Source organism: Rousettus aegyptiacus, unplaced genomic scaffold, assembly GCF_014176215.1.
Source record: "Rousettus aegyptiacus isolate mRouAeg1 unplaced genomic scaffold, mRouAeg1.p scaffold_m13_p_2, whole genome shotgun sequence".
NCBI classification, from domain to species: Eukaryota; Metazoa; Chordata; class Mammalia; order Chiroptera; family Pteropodidae; genus Rousettus; species Rousettus aegyptiacus.
The window spans coordinates 94,169,569-94,185,870 of record NW_023416295.1 but is presented as its reverse complement, the minus strand read 5'-3'; the positions used below and the strand labels follow the sequence as shown (position 1 = coordinate 94,185,870).

At 34.6% G+C, this 16,302-nt stretch overlaps 2 protein-coding genes across 18 annotated transcripts in view; one reads left to right on the top strand and one right to left on the bottom strand.

Annotated features, from left to right (window-relative positions):
* The window catches only part of DCP1B (decapping mRNA 1B), a 56,387-nt gene that overhangs the window by 12,015 nt on the left and 28,070 nt on the right, over positions 1–16,302 (bottom strand). The window contains exons 4-5 of the mRNA XM_016126162.2: positions 10,394–10,460; positions 8,158–8,293 (exon numbers count right to left, since the gene is read on the bottom strand). Coding sequence (XP_015981648.2) covers positions 8,158–8,293; positions 10,394–10,460 — 203 coding nt within the window. The remainder of the gene's footprint in view (positions 1–8,157; positions 8,294–10,393; positions 10,461–16,302) is intronic.
* Positions 13,984–16,302, top strand: part of CACNA1C (calcium voltage-gated channel subunit alpha1 C) — a 607,203-nt gene continuing 604,884 nt past the window's right edge. For all 17 annotated transcript variants that reach the window (XM_036236201.1, XM_036236195.1, XM_036236199.1 and 14 more), the window contains exon 1: positions 13,984–14,466. In XM_036236201.1, coding sequence (XP_036092094.1) covers positions 14,328–14,466 — 139 coding nt within the window. In that variant the 5' untranslated portion in view covers positions 13,984–14,327. The remainder of the gene's footprint in view (positions 14,467–16,302) is intronic.

Genomic DNA, 16,302 nt, shown 5'->3' with positions numbered 1-16,302 from the left:
TAATACCAAAACCTGGTAAAGATAACACACAAAAAGAAAACTACAGACCAATATTTCTCATGAAGACAGATGCAAAAATCCTAAATAAGATACTAGCGAGGCAAATACAGCAACGTATTAAAAAGATTATACACCATGATCAAGTGGGCTTCTTCCCAGGGGCAAAGGGATGGTTCAACATATGTAAATTGATTAATGTGATACACCACATAAACAAATTTTAAAAAATAAGAATCATATGATCATATCAATAGATGAAGAAAAGCCTTCCATAAGATACAGCATCCATTTATGATCCAAACACAACAAATTGGTATAGAAGGAAAATACCTTAATATAATAAAGAGCATATATGACAAGCCCTCAGTCAACATTATACTTAATGGTGAAAAACTCTAAACCTTCCCTCTAAAATCAGGAACAAGGCAAGGCTGTCCACTATCACCACTCTTATTCAATATAACAGTGGAGGTCCTAGCGAGTGCAATCAGATAAGAGAAAGATATAAAAGGCATCCAAATAGGAAACGAAGAAGTCACACTGTCACTATTTGCAGATGACATGATTCTCTATGTAGAAAACCCTAAAGACTCCAAGAACACTACTAGAAATAATAAGCAAATACAGTAAAGTTTCTGGATACAAAATCAATGTTCAAAAATCCATAGCATTCTTATACTCTAATAACAGAGTGTCAGAAAAGAATTGGAAAAAATAAAATACCTAGGAATAAATCTAATGAAACATGTGAAGGATCTATATAATAAAAACTATAAGACTTTAGTAAAAGAAATTGAAGAAGATACAAAGAAATGGAAAGATATTCCACGTTCTTGGATTGGAAGAATCCAAGAACATAGTTAAAATGACCTAGTCGCCTAAAGCATTAACAGATTTAATGCAATCCCCATTGAAATCCCATCAGCACTTTTTAAAGAAATAGAACAAAAAATCATCAGATTCGTATGAAAGCACGAAAGACCTCAAATTGCCAAAGCCATCCTGAGAACAAAAAACGAGGCCGGAGGCATCACTCTGCCTGACTTCAAATTATACTACAAAGTGACAGTAATCAAAACAGCATGACATTGGCAGAAAAACAGACACATGGACCAGTGGAACAGAATCCAGAGTCTAGAAGTAAACCTATATTTATATGGGCAAATAATTTTTGACAAAAAAGCCAAAAACATACAATGGAGAAAGGAAAGCCTCTTCAATAAATGGTGCTGGGAAAACTGGAAAGCCACCTGCAAAAGAATGAAACTAGACTGTTGTCTATCACCACACACCAAAATTAACTCAAAATGGATTAAGGACCTGAATATAAGACCAGAAACAATAAAATGAATAGAAGAAAACATAGGAACTAAATTCAAGGACCTTGTACTTAAAGAGGATTTTATGAATTTGACCTCAAAGGCAAGGGGAGTAAAAGCAAAATTAAATGAATGGAACTATATCAAACTAAAAAGCTTCTGCTCAGCAAAAGACACCATCAACAAAGTAATATCCAAAATATACAAAGAGCTCATACAACTCAATAACAGCAAAAAACCCAAATGATCAAAAAATGGGCAGAGGACCTGAGCAGACACTTCTCCCTAGAGGACATACGAATGGCCAACAAATACATGAAAAGATGCTCAACATTACTAGCTATTAGGGAAATGCAAATCAAAACCACTATGAGATACCATATCACACCTGTTAGAATGACTATAATCAAAGGATAAGTAGTAATAAATGTTGGAGAGCATGTGGAGAAATAGGAACCTTCATACACTGCTGGTGGGACTGAAAATTGGTACGGCCACTATGGAAACAGTATGGAGGTTCCTCGAAAAACTAAGACTTGATTTACTATGTGATCCAGCAATCCCTCTACTGGGTATTTACCCCAAAGATTTAAAAACACATATCCAAAAAGATATTTGCACACCGATGTTCATAGCAGCTTTATTCACAATGGCCAGGACATGGAAGCAACCAGTGTCCTACGATAGATGACTGGCTAAAGAAGTTGTGGTACATATATACAATGGATTATTACTCAGCCATAAGAAGAGATGAAATACTGCCATTTGCAACATTACTGGACCTTGAAATAATCATACTAAGCGAAATAAGCCAGACAGAAAAAGTTGAAAACCATATGATATCACTTATATGTGGGATATACACTTAAAAGCAACAAATGAACAGAACAGAGACTCATGGACATGGACAATGTACTAGTGGTTACCAGAGGGAGAAGGGAGGGGGGAAGGGGAAAAATAAAAAAGTAAATAAAATGAATGCAAGAAAGTAAAAAAGACCACAACGATGATATCGGTGTCTAACTTAAAACACCAAATAAAACTGAACGTAAAAATGCTACCTCCTGTACTACAGACTCTCTATAGTCAAGGCTTCGGGCCAGAAAATATTTCACACTGTCCTTGACTTGGAATGAGCTATAAACACGATCTTGTCCCTCAGGAACCCAAGGTTCCCAATGCATTTTACAGTTATTGGGTTGTATTTTCTAATTTGAGGATATAGAGGTATGAGGTCAATTACCTCTGTGTTCACTTAGGTTTTTAAAGTTAACTGTACAAAGGACTAATTATTTTCTTCCAAGAATTCTGTCAAAAACTTGGATTTGGCACTAGTGTTAAATGGGATGTGAAATCACTTTATGGGTCATAAAATGTTTTTTCTAATTCTTCTTAGGTGAGTGATGGTGGTTAGTGGTATGGCTGCATGGACCAACTAGTCTGGCTTTCCAAGATATAGCGGACCAACACAAGATAAGAATACAGCCTAAGATATAGCCACTTACAAATTTTTAGCATAAAAAGCCTTTAACTTCTGCTTTCTATTTAAAAGAAAGTGGATGCTAAGCTTACTTTCACTGAACAACCCTTTCTGTAATTTCAAGCAAAGAAAAACAGATTTTTCCCACCTTTGCTATGCACATATCTTCATGAACCAAGAGGCTGCTGCTATGCATAACCCCAGATAGACTTTTCTAAGTAAAACTGCTAGAAGCTGTTTTCTATGTCACTATAATTGTCTATCTATGTGTGAAGCCTTGCTTTTACATAAAAAATCACTCTCTATCAAATTGCTTAGAATTAAACAGCATCCACTTCAACAGTTTGTAGCTCATTTTCCAGTTCTTTAATTTTCTATTCTTCTCCCAACCCAAATCACTTTAAAATATTTGGGGGAAAAAACCACAGTTTTGGGAAAAGTATGTAATGGATTCTTCATAGAGAACCTGAGGCATTTCTCTAAAGCCTCAAAAACTATGTTACATAATCCTATTTTATCATACACAAACATACAAACATATGTACCTATGCCAAGAGAAAAGTCTCAAAGAAAACATACTAAAAGTGTTAAAAGTAGACATCTTTGGGTTTTAGTATTATTTTATTTTTTACACTTTTTTGAGTTTTTTCATCAAACATCAAAAGAGACTTAATAATTTCTTTAATTTCATAAACAAATCACAGTTATATCTAGAAGCAAACTTGCCTAAAACCACAAAACACAAAATAGTCCACTTCTGAATACTACCTATGCAGCCTATATAGATCATTTCTGGCCTGGTTCTTTTTCTTACTGAGTTTTGGTTATTTTATTGTTCACTTGCATTTCAACTAGAAAGGAGGTAAGGAGATGACGTTCAAATTAACATCATTGCTACCTTATAGCAAATTCATAGAAAGCTTTTTTTTAGGGGAGGAAGCATAAAATATGACTCAAATAAGGTTTTCAAATTATTTTATTAATTTCACATAAAAAGTTGTATCTGGTATCACTAAGCTTCACTTTACCAATAAATATACATCTAGCACAAAATGTTTCCTCTTCTTACTCTTTGAAATTTTCATGAATTTAAGAATTTTAGAGTTGGAAAGAATCTCAGATGTCATTTAGTTTAACACTTATCTAGAGAAGTGAAGTTCTTTTATACCACCCCAATATGTAATCATTCAGCCTCTTGACAACTTTCAATAATGGAAAAGGTACTTCCTCACAACAAGAATTGAGGAAAATGTTTTCTTTCTCTTTTACCCTCTTTCTGTTTCTTTCCTTTCCTATATCTCAGTACCATTTTGCTCATGATCTCCACAATTCCTGAAATGTCTGTTGGTGTGTGGGAGAGGAGATAATACAAACATAAGGCAAATATAAAGATGCGATGAACGTTAATGGGGGAGCATATACATCTGGGTATGTAGATCGGAATAACAGGATGAACAAAGAACATTTGAAATGACCTTATAAGACTGATCATATTTGACAGGTAAAGAAGGAGAGAGGGTAGTATGGGAAAAGGCACTTTGAGGAAGCAAGACTGTTATTCTCTTTGGTAGGAGTTTCAAATATCTGTAGGGGGCAATGGGAGTAGAAGATATCGGAGTTAGAATAATAACTGAGTCCATATTATGAAAGGCTTAAAGAATCCACAGGTTCATATACTACTAGGCAATGAGAAATCAAGAAAGATTTAGAACAGAGAAATAACATGATCATGCAGGTGCTTCTAGCAGGTTACATTTTATCATTTGGGTATTCATGGCAGAAGAAATAATTTCTTGTTATTTATCTCACAGTTGGAGCAATTAATGTTATATCCATAATATATATTTGATTTTATAGAAAAGTACAGTCTGTACACTGATTAGATATCTGCACTTCATGTCAACACTGTTATAATCATATGGAGACTCTATGGAGACGTAGTGATGTTGTTTCAACCTCAACAGGTTTATAGTGTAGCGGGAGAAGTTGACTTAAATGTAATAAATAAGAAAGAACAAAATAATTTCTAAATAATAACAGACTGGTAAGTTCAGTAGAAAAAACAATTAATTTGAATAAGGCAATCTGGGAAAACTCCATGTACAGAGTGGCGTTTTAACTGGGCCCTAAAGAATACGTTAACTCTGAAGGGCAAATAAAATGAGGGGAAAACCATTCTAAGTTTTAGATGTAATATATCTAAAAGTGAAGTCTCTAAAGCTATGATGAGCATGTGTGTGTGTGTGTGTGTGTGTGTGTGTGTGTGTGTGTGTTCTCTCTTCTTTTATGAGTTAGTCAGGTGTGGGTACCTGCCCTTCACCCCTCCTCCCTTCCATTTTCTATAAACCAGAAAGCTAGAGCTCAAGATTTAGATTCAGGATCAACTCTTCTGGCAAGAATTTTCAAGATCGTGCTATATATTTCACGTTATTTCACATTAAGAAGGACATGTCTGGTTTTTCAATTTTTAATGATGCTGCTCAGTGGGTTCAGGTGGTGGCAGCCTAATCCTTCCATGGTCAAGTTTCCATCAACCCTTCTCATAAGGGTCAACATTAACATTACTGATGATCATTGCCTGAATCAATTATTTTACTGGGGTGTTTTATATCATTCCATCTATATTTAGAAGGGGAATTCTTCGAATTCTTTGATAGAGAAGAACTTTCCTTCATTGACCAGGACTTCTTGGTTACTCTGAAATATGGTCCATACTGGCCAGGTAGAATAAATGCTTAATTCTTTTCCATTAATTAAAAATTTTCAGAGGAAGGAGCTGGTGTCCTAATACTTCCAAGGATGGCCAATAATTATTTTTTGTTTTGTTTATATTTTTGGTTGCTTGCTCTCTCTCATCACCATGAACTTATATATTTTATATATTCAATGGGTTTCAACCCATTGCAGTCATTCTTGTTGATGTTAAAATTGGATGCTTTGGTTAGCAGTCCCTTCAAACTGACTACTGTGCCTCTTTCACACGGCCCTATTTGTTTGACTTTCCACTTTCAGCCCTGGAATCAGGAGTTCTTTAAAGAGCCCTGATATCTTTTAGAAGGGAACAGTATTGAGAAACAGTCTGGAGGCTAGAGGTATTTATTGCTATGGATTGTCACTTATTTCTAGGTCTTTTTCAGGGAGAATATTTAAGAAACAAAATGTCAACTAATTCTGACATTTCCACTTAAAATTCAACATTATACAGTTTTAACTTAATTTTTTTCTCTTATACTGAAGGTTTTGTTCTGACCACAAAGTTGACCCTTGAGCAACAACACGTTTGAATTGCATGGTTCCACTTATACATGCATTTTTTTTCAATAAATACAGTAATGTATTTTCTTTTTCTTGTAATTTTCTTAATATCTTCTTTACTCTAGCTTTTTATTTTAAGAATACAGTATGTAATACATATAACATACAAAATATGTGTTAATTGACTGTCTATTTTATCAATAAGGCTTCTTGTCAACAGTAGGCATTAGTAAAGTTTTTGGAGAGTCAAAAGTTATATGTAGATTTTTAACCATGTGTGGAGGGTGTCAATACCCAAAACTCCTGCACTGTGCAAAGGTCAACTGTACTCTTTTATCATATCCCATGACAGCTGAAAAGTTACAATGCCAATATTACTACTAACGGTAAATCCACTGAACAATGTTTATAATTTCTTTGCAATTCTTTAGTCCTTAAAATATAATCCACTAGGGTGTTCAGTTCAAATAAGGAGTTCTGAAGTCACTCTAATTTCTTTTCTAATTATGTCATAATATGATATTAGGTTAGGTACACTTATCTAATTTTCAAATTCTAGAGTTTTCTTTTTTCTTAATTTTATTTTTTGCTCATGTTTCTAGAGTGTTAATCTTTTATTTCTCTATTTTTATAAAAGTGCTTTATACAATAGGGAAATTAGCCCTCTGTTATTTAGGTGTAAATATTTCTTCTCAGTTTTTAATATCTTTTTACTTTCCTTGTGTGTTTTTTAAACCATGCAACACCTTATTTTTTATTTTTATGTAGTTAAATTAATTGATTTTGGGTTTTGCACCATAATTAGAAAGAGTTCCCCTATCCCAGATTTAAAAAAACAAAACAAAACAAAACAAAAAAAACACGTACAAGTTTTCTTCTGGTACTTGAAGAATTTTATTTTTACATTTAAATTTCTTATACATTTGGAACTTATCCTGGCGTGTGGTGTGAGGTACAGATCCAATTTTGTATTTTTCCAAATGCCTACTAGTTATCCCAACACGATTTATTTAAAAATCTATTCAATCAACTGATCTGAGATTTTCACCTTTATTATATCCTAAATTTCACATACACTAGGATCTCATTTTGGACTTTCTCTTCTGTCCCATTGGTCTATCTGGCCATTTACATATCAGCACCATCAATACCATACTGTTTTAAGTGTTCGGCCTTTAATGTCTTAGTATCAGGTAGGTAGAGCTTGCTCCCTCTTTCTCTCCCACCCGGTATTGCTCTGGTTTGCCAGAGTTTTCTCCAGCTATTCTTCCTTGTATATTTTTCCACGTGAACCTTATAATCACCTGTCTGACTCCAGAAAAGAAACCAGTTTGTATTTGTTTAGGAATCATCTTAAATTTATAGATTAATCTATGAGGAAGGAAGAACTTGAAGCTTTATTTTCTTACCCAAGATCAGGACATATATTTCCATTTGTTCAAGTCTACTTTTATACCTTTCAATAATGTTTAACCCCCATTTGCCCTGAGAATACTCGCCAGCAGCACTTGAAGTTGCAGCGTTTACCCTGAGATAATTAACAGATTACAGTCCTAACTTTACCCCCAAAGTTTGCCATGGAGTACCTCGCTCTTATTATTATTTTCATATCGCTCTAGTACATCGATAATCTTTGGAAACAAAAGCATCATTCTGTTTATAGCATTCAGTTTTTAGTTTGAGTGCCTGACAATGTCAAATCCGAGAAAACGTAGCATTCCTTCACGCAATGTTAAATGAATGCTGGTAGCAAGCTGCACTTTTTTTTCTAAACTGGAAAAAGATTAAAAGTTTTCTTCATGTAAGTTTTGCTCATTTCTTGTAATTTTATTCCAAAGAATTTTTATTAGTTTGTTGCTACTGTAAATAGGATTTCTAGTAAATCTTCTGATTAGATACTATTTGTATCTATGAAGGTTACTGATTTCTCAGGCTACCTTTTAATCCGGTTAAAGGCAGTCTTGTTTGGCCTACTAAAAGCAAAACAAAACATTTTTTTCATATAATTTTATTTGGTGGGAGGAACAGCAGTAAGTCTTTCTCAGTGATCACATTCCCACTGTGGAAATTAAGTATGTATCACAAGTGAAGATAATAACTCACCTTTGTGTATTCATCTTTGGCCTTGGTGAGCATTTGTAAGATATCTACTTCCTTGCCCTCTCCCGAATTGAGGATCGTTGGAGAGATTCCTGCTCCAGCTCCCTGATGGGCTTTCAACTGTTCATATTGAGTTAAGCTATAAAAGTAGAGGGGAAGATCCACACAAGAAAAACCAATTCAACACAAATGATTTTAAAACCATCCAAGTCTCACCCAGTTGTTTTTATCCTGTTATAATCACATTAGAAATAAGACTGCTTAAGAGTTAAAAGAAGAAAAATGAGATCCGAGGTCCTGAGTACACTAACTAGATATATGAATCTAGAATAGGAGTGTGCAAACTCCGATCAACAAGGTAAAATCCGGCCTACCACTGGTTTTTGTTTATGTGTCATTTATGGATGCTTTTGCACACTAATGGCAGAGTTGAGTAGTTGTGACAGAGGCCCTACAGCCTTTCAAAAAAAAATTTACCCTCTGTTTGTTTGTTTTTTTCAGAATAAATTTGCCTACTCCTCATTTAGAACATTTGAAAGCACTCATTAATTGCTGAGGAACTCAATTTAGAGTTCTCTAACACTGAGCAAACTACAAATAAGAATTTTCTTCTTCATTCCAAAGTGTCTTGGAGTCAAAGCAAGGTTAATTCCAGCAGCTCTAACCCTGTAGTTCTCTGGCAGTTTAGAAACACAGTGAAAGCTCCATTCCAGAAGAAGGAGCATTAAAAAAACAGATCAATGTGGCATCTCTTCTGTTTTCCTAAAAACAATACAGAAGGGAGACCAGATTGCTCCTATATGCTGCTAGGTGATGCCGATAAAAATACTTTTTTTGTGTGTGTGCTTTGACTTTCAGCTCAAATTCTTTTATAATTGCCATGAAGTTTGTGGCCAAAGAAATCTGAGAATTTGAGAGATTTAATTCTGAGGAAGGGCTCAGAATCTACACAAATCAGCTGCTTGTTGCTGGTCAACAATCAATTTCCTGCCTCAGCCGTTACATAATTACCGCAGAATGCTAACAATTTTAACATGGCCTTTGGCTGAGCTATAGAGGGTATTTTTTAATCCATATGAAATATTGCTATCATTACCTATTGCACAGTTTACAATAACATGAATGTTCTAGGAACTAGTTGTTATGGTGGTGAACAATCACTCTCTGCAACCTGAGCTACTTACCTAAAATTAGCTATCATGAGCTAGATTTTCAGAAATCAATTATTTATAAAAAAGTGCTCCTACGTTTCATTTTTGGGGGTCACTTTTTAGTTATAGCATTGCCCAGGATTTAAAATTGGAAGATGGTTCTTCTGCAGACAGAGCTGCTTTGTTAAATCGTGTGGGCAGCAGCCATGCTATGTGCTTTGCTAGTCCAGTCCACACACTAAGATACAGCACATGTGGGAAATTCATTTCATTCTGAGGCTCTAAACCATTCCTATAAACAGCAGGAAAATAACTGCCTCACAGCCAGAAGCCCTGGGGCTCAAGAACTGATCAGAATTGACCAGTTACAGAGGAGGCAGCACGCTTACCTGGGCTCTCCTTTCAATGCAATCAGGGAAGCCAAGAGTAAGAAAGTCAGACAGTAATTTAAGTTTCCCAAAATGTGGAATGGGACAAATCGCAAGGTATAATATTAAAAGAAAAACAGATTAATAAGGGGCGGGGGGAGTGGAGAGACTGTTTACTGATAGCTAAACTAATATTAAGTCAGATATTTCCAAAGAGATGGAAAATAAAGACTATCCTAAGTACTCGACGATGTTTGAGATATGAGAAAATTCTGAGCTCCTACAACCATGGGTGTGTAGTTAAATGAAAGCATTTAGGGCAAAAAGGGAATGAAAGATCTTAGAAAATCTGGAGCAGCCTTTTAGAAAGGCCCTGAATGTTCTTTTTATGAATGGGCATACGGATAAACTTTTCAAAGAAAAAAATTGCTAATTTACAAATAAGATATTAAGAAAAACTGCCATCTGGAATGACTCATTTTAAGGTATTTTATACATGCAGAAAAAAATGGGGTGAACCTAGTGATAAATCTTACCTAGTGAAAATGTAAAAAGTTGTATTTATGTCTATTTTTCACTTATAAAATAATAGTAAATGTTTTCCTAACCATTGCTATAAGAGAGGTAGTATGTTAAGATTATAGTGTAGTTACACACACTTAGAAATACAAACAAAAAAGCTCTACGTCCTGAAAGAGTACTTAGCCTTTCAGCACTTACTTTTTCATAAGTTCTGCAATTCTTTGGCATTCTTCCTTATCATAAAACCAAATTCCATAAATGGACACTGAAAAAACACATCAAACAAATTATGAGCATCTTCAAAATACAAAATGGAAAGAAATTCCTTTTCCATCTTGAAAGAAAATACACACTTACTGAATAAATGAAACCGATCATTAGAATTAAAGCTTGCAAATCTAGCAATGGAGTTTTTTAAGCCTACAGAGAAATCTGTCCTGGTCTTGTGCGTGCACACACGCACATACATTCTCTGATAAAGTATGCTGTCCTTAAAAATGCAGCACCTGAACATAATAGTCATTTGATAAATGCTTCTTAATGAATGGAGATGGAAAATGAAATATTTCTAAGCTGGTTTTGAAAAGTAATGTTTCTATATTCCATTTGCACATTCTACATACATATTTCATCTTTTTATTTTTAAGTATTCAGAAACCTGCTATACAAATGAGGCTTAGAAATCTCTCTCCCTTCTCCTTCTCCCAGGAATATTTTAACTGAGAAACTGGCTTTGTAGGATGTAAGTTAGGATAGGGTAAAGGAAAAAATAAAATTCAAAAATAAATCTCTGACTTCAAAATGTATGTACAGAAAATTTACAACCATTGAAAGCTTAGAAATGACTATGACTATCATTTAGTAATGAAAGAAAAATGTGGTATAATACAGCTGCTATTGATTCATTTAACAATTTTCAAATAAATTACATACTTTAGTATGTGCCTATCTACATCATTTTTATAGAAAAGGCTAAACAGTTCCAAAACACGTTTATAAATATCTAGTTGAGGATCTGGTAGTATTAATCATGTAAACAACACAGTGGCTACATATACATTTAAAAAAACCTTCTTAACTCAAAATAGATTAAGGACCTGGATATAAGACCTGAAACAATAAATTGCATAGGAAAAGACATAGGAACTAAATTCAAGGACCTTAGACTTAAAGGGGATTTTATGAATTTGACCTCACCAAGGGAAGTTAAAGCAAAATTAAATGAATGGGACTACATCAAACTAAAAAGCTTCTGCATAGCAAAAGAAACCGTCGACAAAATAAAGAGATAACCATCCGAATGGGAAAGTATATTTGCAAGCAACGCCTATGATAAGGGCCTAATATCCAAAATATACAAAGAACTCATACAACTCAATAACAACAAAAAAAGCTCAATCAAAAATTGGGCAGAGGACCTGAACACACACTTCTCCCACGAAGACAAACAATGGCCAACAAATATATGAAAAGATGTTCATCGCTAGCTATTAGGGAAATGCAAATCAAAACCACTATGAGATACCATCTCATACCTGTTAGAATAGCTGTTATCAACAGGACAAGTAATAAGTGTTAGAGAGGATGTGGAGAAATAGGAACCCTCATACGCTGCTGGAGGGAATGCAAATTGGTACAGCCACTATGGAAAACAGTATGGCGGCTCCTCAAAAAACTAAGACTCAATCTACTATATGATCCAGTAATCCCTCTACTGGGTATTTGCCTCAAAGACTTGAAAACTCGTATCTAAAAAGATATTTGCACATCGATGTTCATAGCAGCATTATTCATGGTGGCCAGGACATGGAAGCAACCAAAGTGTCTTACGATAGATGATTGGCTAAAGAAGCTGTGATACATATATATAGTGGAATATTACTCAGTCATAAGAAAAGGTGAAATACTGCCACTTGTGACAACAGGGATGGACCTCGAGATAATCATGCTAAGTGAAATAAGCTAAACAGAAAAAGTTGAAAACCATATGATATCACTTCTGTGTGAGATATAAACCTAAAAGCAACAAACAAAGAGGAAAAACAGAGACTCATGGACATGAACAATAGCCTAGTGGTTACCAAAGGGTAGGGGGAAATGGGGAAAGGCAAGGTAGACGTTGTAAAAGCTGTCATATATGTGGTGACAGAAAGAAATCTAACTATGGGAGGGGAACACACAATGCAATATATATATATATATGCCCTACTGTTAAATTATACACCCAAAACTTAACTGCTTTCGTTAACCGATGTCACCATAAAATAAATAAATAATTAAAAAAAAAATAAAAAGTCTTCATTGAAAATAGCAGCAATGTTATGATAGGGTAATGAAAACCAACAAAACATATTTTTAAAAGGTAATTTAAATAATGATTCAGATATCAAAAGGTACAGGAAATGTGTTTTTAGTGCTATTTTAAGTAGATATCTTAAAAAGGAACCCTATAAACCTGAATTACTAACGTGGCAATGGGATTTTAACTTTTTGTATGATTGGTATACCAGGAATCTCATGTTGCCTACATACTTGTGCGATGAGGGAAAAAGTGGAAAAACACAGCTTTTTCTTGAATGGGAACATTTTAGCCTCTTAGAAATACATACAAATATTCCCCTTTAATATAGAGACAATCTTTTGAAAAAGAACATCTGCGTTCTGAAGCCTATGTGCTGTGATAGGCTTTATGCCAAAAAGAAATTCTTTCATCTCAAAATTATTAAATGTATATCTTGAAATTTTTTATTCAAGCTTGTTTCCAATCCATCAACCGCAACGCCTACCCCAATTGCCTACACAGATGCTTACATACTGACCCACCTAGCTTCATGATTTTGTAAGTAAATGTGAACTGGATTACTGACATTCAGCTACTTAATAAGTCTGAACATGTTTATGTTTTGGTGGTTTTAACCTTAGTTACAAAACTAGGAGCCTGTTCTACTTTTTGGTTACCCAGTCCTGTTCTTGAAGGTCGAGTCTTCCAAAACTATCAAAGGAGATAGTTTTGGGAGACTCAAAGGAGAGGCAAACACAACATAACTGAAAATTCAAGGCCCAATGGAAGAGGAAAAACCAGCCATTTGTGTCTATCAGTAGAACATATTAGTAGAAATATTTTGAATGTTACTCATTTCGATGTTACACATTCATGGCATTTGACATAAGGAGTTAGATTTTCATAAGGGTATGATGCCAAGGAAACTGTTGATACAAAATGGAAAGCAATTTGACAATGTCATTTCCACAGATAACTGAAATGCAGATTTAGGGAGGAAAAAAGCTACAAAAACGTCTTTCAGATGTCAGAGCAGAATGAAGGAAAGACTGAGTTCATAAGTGATTATATAAGACATTTTGGAGATTTCTTTAGGGCCTGACCATTTATCTCTAAAGCAACATGACCTCAAGATAAAAATGGATCATTTTGAAACAGCTCTTTTTATTCCAGTTAATATTTAGTATGAACATAAAATTTAAATAGCATAAGGGGAAAACAGATTTACCAACAGTCCTAAGATAAAAAGTAGCAAGATAAAATGTAGAACTGGGCCTAATTTTTCTCTCCTTAAAATAGTTTGCAACTTGAACTGCATTCTATTGGAAAAGGGGCAATGAATTACATTAAAGTACACCTTCTAAATAAAGTTTTTTGTCTCTTAGGCCCAAGGTCCCCGACCCCTGGACAAACCTATCACTCTTCTACACAAGAGGGTATATCAGAGTAGGTCGTGGTGACATATAAAAACCAGAGATCATCATGCCTTAGGGAGGTGGTGAGCTGACAGGCTGACACAATGCATTACCCTCACATTTCAAGCCCGGTTTTCCTGTAAAGCCACTGCGGGAGAGGCCCATCCTTATGCAGGCAGTGGGCTCAGGAGGGGGAGAAAAGACAAGTTCGAAAAGAACCCAGGAAGATGTGTTTTTTAGGATTCTAAAACTTAAAGTAATTACTGTAACCAAAATTTGCAATGATATGATATGGCTGCACTAACTTGTACAGCACCGAGATGTTACTGTGGGAATGGTTTCTAGGTTTTAAAAAATTACAAAGAGAAAAGCTCACGAGCAGGATATCTACTTATTTTTAAAAACTGACCTATTAGTTCACATCAGGAACTTCACAATGCTTCGAGCCTTTGTTCAGCCTGCTATGCCTGCATACCAGCCGCTCCCCAGTCACCCGTCTGCCGAAACAGAGGTGAAGTTTAAGGGCACTTTGGTGCATGAAGCTCAACTCAACTATTTCTACACACCTCCTGGAGGTAAGAACCCCAAAAGTGGAGTAAAGAATAGGAAGAACATGTTGAAATTTACTCTGAAATATTCTAATGTCACATAGAATGTGTGAGTCCCACACTACAAGGACTCATCTTTCGGCAGTCCTCTTTGCATTTAACACAGAATTTTTAACAGCACAGTTGTGAAACTGCCTAAAACTGCACTGTCTTAGTTTATGTCATGATTTGGAAATTCTCAATTGAAAGAAGGCAGAGTTTGAGGCAATACTGCCTTTAGATATCTACCAAAACATCAATCTTCTTTCCTTTTAATTCTGCAAGAAAGATTAAGGAAAGCAAAATTTCCATGTTAGATTTCATGTGTCAGAAGGGAGAAAGCAAGCTGATTATATTTCACAATGACATTTTCTTCTTTTTTAATTTCTTCAGCAGAAAATCTGAAGCTGATCAAATTGAAGAGGCTAGTTAAGAGATCATTAGAGGCAATATCAGATATCCTTAAATGCATTCATCTGGAATCCTTCGATTCTTATTAGCATGGCACATTAGTTCATTCTGGATGTTCTTTGGAGATTTGCCTCATCTAGGTTATGTTCATAATAAATATTTCTATGCTTTCTTTTAAGATTTTTTCATTTTTTCCCCTTATTTTACCCCCAAATACCTTTCGACTCCAAATCATGAATGGTAGCTTGCAATCTTTTAATAAGGATTCATGCTAATATTTGTGCAACTTTAAATTATAAGACATATTTCTATATAGTTAATAAGTAAGTAATACATAATTACATAGGTAAAATGTAAACAGGCAGAATAAGGATATCGGATTGGTAATGCTCTTCTCTCAGTCTCTCTAACAAGTCAGTATGCAGCAAAGAAGGCATTTAAATTCTCTCTTTTTACTCAGAAAACTGGAAAAGTGGCAGTGTAAATTACACAAATCTCTTCTGGGCACTTAAGAATAAACCGAAAATTTAAAAATTCCTTCAAACCTCATTCCTTTCATGACGTCTTTCTCAAATGAATGGAATAATAACCCTTATGTAAGGACTAAGAACATCTAACCACTTATTTTTGAGACTTCATTCAAATACAATATTTTTTGATTTATTATACTATTTATCTAGTTTGAGTTTTATAAGTTTGATCACATTGATGATGACTTGTTACTGGCATTTAGTAGAGGAACGCACACTCAGTTATTACTCTTCTAAAAGATCACAAGATTGTTAAAAAATTAGAAAGTGAGAATCATGACATTTTAGAGTTGGAAGTTAGCTAAGAAGAGTGCAGATCAATAACCTCTTTCATTAATGAGTAATGTGTGGTCTAACGAGGCTAAATAACTTTGCCAAAGTCATTTTTCTTGGTTCAATTGGTTTTCTCTAAAATATGCCCCTTCCCCAGCATTACAAATGAAATTTTAAAAGTATTAAAACAATTTTTATGTTTGATTTGTAGACTTGGTTATATGAGGTGGGAATTAGTCTCTTTTAAACCAAAGTTCATGTGATCTCTCAAAAAGAAAAAATGAAGGATGAAAGGAAGGGGGAGAGGGAGGAAAGAAACAAGAAGAGAATAATGGTATCGAGATTTTTAGTATTGGCTATATTTTTAGAGCAGTAAATGCTTGAGCGGCCATCATACTGCCCATGTACTTGCACCCACAGACGGAAAATATAGGCTGTGTTTGGCTAGTCTATACTTACTCTGGACTTCTACCCCATTTGGAATGCTTTGCATTAAAAATGCTTTATTTTAGCACGTTTTTTAATGCCTTTAAAGTAATGTTCTTTCATTCACCTCTGTCTTAGCTTTACTGACCAAACATGGTCACAATCTTGTAAAACAAAATCTTTG